Genomic DNA, 4962 nt, shown 5'->3' with positions numbered 1-4962 from the left:
AGCGAACCCCCACACACACCCAGCCAGGGCCCGCGGAGCTCAGCCCGCCTTCTCCTCCAGGGCTCTGTCCCAGGAGCGAACCCCCACACACACCCGTCCCCACCGGCTGCCAAGACACTCATCACCCCTCTGCGGGTGGGTTCAGAAACGCCAGCACAAGAAGCAACCACCACAGTCTAGCTCCTGCCCAGCCCAGCCCCACACCTTCCACAAAGAACTGGGCGGTGGTCCTGACGTCGCCGGCATCACACGTGTAGGTGTCCTCGTCCTCTGGCTGGACGTTGGTGATGATCAGCTTGCGGTACAGCCCATCACTGACCATCTCATGCTTGGGCCCGGGCTCCAGCTCCATGCTGCCCTTGAACCAGCGCACCTCGGCACTGGCCCGCGACACCTGGCACTCCAGCACGCCCCGACGCCGCTCCATAGCGATCTTGTCCCTCAGCGGGCGCAGAATGGAGACAGGCAGCTCTGCGGGCGTGGCCGAGCGGGTCAAGGCTGGTGGTCAGTGCGCCCACCCCCCCCACGGGCCGGTGAGAGGCTGATCCGCACCCCGCGTTCCTGCCCGCCCTTCATCAGCAGACCCTCCTCCCTCGCCCACAGCTGCACCTGCCGGCCCCAGCCTGCCCCAGTGCTGCTGCTCTCCTGTTCTCAGAGGCCCCCGGAGGGCTCACGGGTCCTTCCACACTAAACCAGGGGGAGACCCCATATCCTCCCACCCACAGGGCGGCCCTCCTCGTCTTCCTGTCGCAGGCACCCTTCCTATGAGGGTCTGCACGTGCCTGTGTTCACACACCTACATGGGCACAAACACATCTTGTGTGCACACACAGGCTATCCACACACACACACACACCACGGATATACATATACCCATCAGCCCCTACGGGGGCCTGCACACACACGTTCACACACATACGCACACACCGTGCACATACATACACACTATGTGCACACATACACCATACGTACAGATACACACACATGCACACAGGGCCACACCCACGCGCAGACACGCATGCATGCACGCTATGCACACACGTACACAATACATACACAGATACACACTCATACATGCACACAGGCCACCCACACCCACACCACACACACCCACCATCAGACCCCACGGGGGGCTGCGCACACGTGTTCACACACACATGCATACACCATGCACACATATGCACACACGTACTACATATACAGATACACACACCTGCATACACCAAGCACACAGGCACACCATGCACACACTCACACATGCCCACAATGCACACAGAGACACGAGCACACACTTACGTATGCACCATCAGCCCCCATGAGGCCCTCCGCACATGTTCACACGTGTCTATGTGCATGTGTACACACCACGCACACACACACCACGTACACGCTTCACACAGGCACACACGTGCACACACACCATCAACGCCTGTGAGGTCCTGCACACGTGTGCCTACATACGCGCATGCGTACACATGCACAGACACGATGCACAGGCACACACACGCTGTCATGCCCCCGCCATCCCTTCGGCTGCCCCTCACCTTTCACACGGAGCTGGGCTCGCGACTCTGCGTTTCCGGCCACAAGTCTGATTTCACCCGCATGTTCCGCCAGGACTCTCCGGAAGATCAGAGTGTATGTTCTTCCTATGGATGAGAGGCACACGACACCGGGCGGGGGCACGGGTGAGGGTGCAATGGGGACAGCCCCTCCCTGTGGGCCATGCCGGGGCGGGGCGTGGGGCGGTGAAGAGGGGCCCAGGCAGCCCACCCGCTCAAGCCTGCCCTCCGGCGTACCTTGCTGGCGGATCCGCACGTTGTCACTGGGCCGCAGCTTAATGCCCTCCTGGAACCACTGGGCGGGCACCTCTTCATGGGAGACCTCGCAGGAGAAGGTGGCGCCCTCCTTCTCCATCACCTCCACATCCTCCAGGGGCCTCACAATCTGGATGTCACGACCTGGGGCAGCAAGTAAGGCCCTGCCACACAAGGGCGTGGGGGGCCCGCTCCCCAGCTCCCCGGCCTCCCACTCCCTGGCCCCTCCACCCCCCAGCTGGCTGAGGTCTACAGGGAGAGGTGGGACAGGAAGCACAGCCAGAGAAGCCCAGCACCGTCCTCCCTCAGCCCCGCCCTCACCTTGCACCCGCCCTCGCCTTGCGCCGGTCCTCACCTTGCACCTTCAGGGAGGCAGAGCTCTGAGCATCGTGGGCATCACACACGTAGATGCCCTGGTCCCCAGGCTCACAGCGGAAGATGATGAGGCTCCTACAGGCTCCCTGGGCCGTGATGCCCACCCTCTTGCCCGCCTGCAGCTCCACACCATCCTGTGGAGGGACAGATCCGGTCAGGCCCCAGGGTCGGGCTGCCATGCAGGGACAGGGGTCCTGGGTGGGCGGCAGGTACCTTCAGCCAGCGCACATCGACGTTGGGACGTGACAGCTCACACTCCAGGATCACCTTCTCCTTCTCCGTGGCCACCACATCCTGCAGCGGGTGGCTGAACCTCACAGGCAGCTCTGGGGAGGTAGAAGGGGGTGGCCCTGAGCTGGGCAGAGCTGCAGAGCTGGCTCCAAGAAGGAGCTCCCAAACAGGAGGTGCAGGCCCTGCCATCACTGGCCCCCAGCTCCTCCCATGTGGGAAGACCCCAGGACCACGCACCAGTGACAAGGAGCCTCGCTGATGTGTGCACACCCTCGGCCCTAAAGGCGATGAGGCCGCTGTCTTCCGGCCGCAGCCCAGAGAGCATGAGCGTGTGGATGGGGCCGCTCACAGCCAGGCTGCACGAGGGCCCCGGCTGGAGCCGAAGCCCATCTCGAGTCCAGGTGCCCTCCACATCTGCATGTGACAGCTCCACCTTCAGGGCTGCCTTGCTCTGCTCCTGGGCCTCCACCGTCTGCAGGCCACGCACAAGGCGGACCTGGCGCACTGAGGGGACAGCACATGCAGGGGCAGGGTGGAGCCGCTGCACACACCCGCCCTCCTGGCCAGGACGAGCGACACTCAGGCCTGGTGGGCCAGCCCGGCCTCCTGGAGCTGTGCAGAGCCCAGTGGGGTGCCTTGACTGGGGTTCAGAGGCTGGTCCCTGAGGTCCACCTCCCTAAGGTCTCGGTGCAGAACCAGGCTGCCCCACGCTGGCCCCGTCCATGCAACTGTCCCCCACCCACCCGTTTCCTGCTCCCCCGACACCGGCCGGTCCCCTCCACCTGCCCCCTGCACCCAAGCCCCTACTCCTGTGCCACCCCCCGCCCCCACCCCCACCTGTCCTGCCACACTCACTCTCCACATTGAGCTTGGCCTGTGTCTTGTCATTGGGTGTCTCACAGCCAAAGAAGCCGCGGTCGGAGAAGCCAACATTGTGCAGGACCAGGCAGTGGCGAGTGCCCTCAGCGTGGATCTGCACGTTCTCACCAGGTACCAGGGCAGCCGCGTTCCGCGTCCACTTGACAGCCGGCCATGGCCGCGACAACTCCACCTCCATCGTCACTGAGCTCCGTTCCTCCGCCGTCTGCGGCTCCAGCTTCTTTACGAACAGCACAGGGGCCTCTGGGGTTAATAGCAGGGGTGGGGGGGAGAGTCACCGCAGTCATCCCCTGCTCAGGACAGCCAGGGCACAGCGGACCAGCTCAGGCCCCTCTCCAGCCACCCACAGTCCTTCTCCAGGCTGGGCATGGCTGACAAGCACAGCCCGGCCTTGGCCACACTCAGGACACAGCCCACACCCGAACTCTGTAGGAGAAAACTCAGGCCTGAAGGCTGCTCCTCCTCAGCCCCTCTCCACCTCCCGCTGCCCTGCCCTGAACAGTGGCTCCCTCCCCCAGCGCCTGCAGGGCATCACACAGGCAGGCCCTCAGGCCCATCCAGACGGCTGCATCCCCATCTGTGTTTTCACCAGGCCTTAGAACCAGTTCCTTCTGGATCGAACCCCTGCTGAGAATTTGCACTTCCACTCCGGATATACTGAATCAGAATCTACAGTTCAACAAGATCCTCCAGGTGATTCCCACCTCTAACACCCTGGGAACTTGTTAGAAACGCACACCCTCAGCAAAGCTTTGAACCAGAACAAACCAGTTCAAAGCCCTGGTTTTAACAAGCTCCCAGGGACTCATGGGCCTCCCACCTGCTCACATCACTCTTACTCAACAGCCTCCAATGAACCCCCCCCCCATCTGGGGTGACCTGCCCTCCTCCTTTCTGCTCTTCCTCCACATCCCTGCTCTCAGCCAGGCCCAGCCCTTGCTGCCTCCCATGCACGCTGAACTCATTCCCGCCTGCTGGCCAGACATTCACTAAAACTGCTGACTCTGCTCCCTCCAGCCTCCCCATCCATCTACTCAGTGTGGCCTGCCTCCTCCGGGAAGCCTCTCTGGAGGCTCAGCCTCCACAGATGCCTCCCCCAGGTGCATGGGCAGGATTTACCTTCTCCCCTACAGAGAAGGTGGCCGGCCCCACCGGATCCTCCCTCCCAGCCGACAACTCTGTTCATCTCCCCTGAGGCCAGTCAGACAAGCCGGACACAGGTCCCTGCACTGAGGCCACTTCCGAATTGGCCCACGTGGCAGACACGTGCAGCCAGAGGAGCAGCTGCCCAGCTGCTGCCAGGTCCTGAGGCCCACACCTCTCACCTCGGACCCTGAGGGCTGCCACGGAGGTCACACCCTCGGCCTCCGCAGTGATCTGGCCCGAGTCCTCCAGGGTCAGGCCAGAGATGGTCAGGCTATGGTTAGCGCCCCTCTGTGATATAAGAAACTTCTCGCTGGGCTGCACCAGGGTGCTCTCCCGGTACCACGTGACCGCAGCATCGCTGGGAGACACCACGCACTGGAAGGTGGCCTCCCGACCCTCCTCCGCCACAATTGCGCTCAGTCCAGACGTGAACTTCACCACGCGGGGAACTGCAGAGAGAGGTTCTGCTTGAGGGACGGGGGGTGGGGCGGGGCAGGTAAAGGGCAGGGAGGGG

At 63.1% G+C, this 4962-nt stretch overlaps 1 protein-coding gene across 1 annotated transcript in view; it reads right to left on the bottom strand.

The window, feature by feature from the left end:
• The window catches only part of OBSCN (obscurin, cytoskeletal calmodulin and titin-interacting RhoGEF), a 172404-nt gene that overhangs the window by 113509 nt on the left and 53933 nt on the right, over positions 1–4962 (bottom strand). The window contains 7 exon segments of the mRNA XM_012557952.1: positions 14–471; positions 1545–1649; positions 2173–2326; positions 2406–2518; positions 2661–2927; positions 3279–3545; positions 4628–4897. Coding sequence (XP_012413406.1) covers positions 14–471; positions 1545–1649; positions 2173–2326; positions 2406–2518; positions 2661–2927; positions 3279–3545; positions 4628–4897 — 1634 coding nt within the window.

This window comes from Trichechus manatus, unplaced genomic scaffold (genome assembly GCF_000243295.1).
Source record: "Trichechus manatus latirostris isolate Lorelei unplaced genomic scaffold, TriManLat1.0 scaffold00128, whole genome shotgun sequence".
Taxonomy (NCBI): domain Eukaryota; kingdom Metazoa; phylum Chordata; class Mammalia; order Sirenia; family Trichechidae; genus Trichechus; species Trichechus manatus.
Note: the sequence above shows the minus strand (reverse complement) of the source record. Positions and strands in the feature narration are given on the sequence as shown.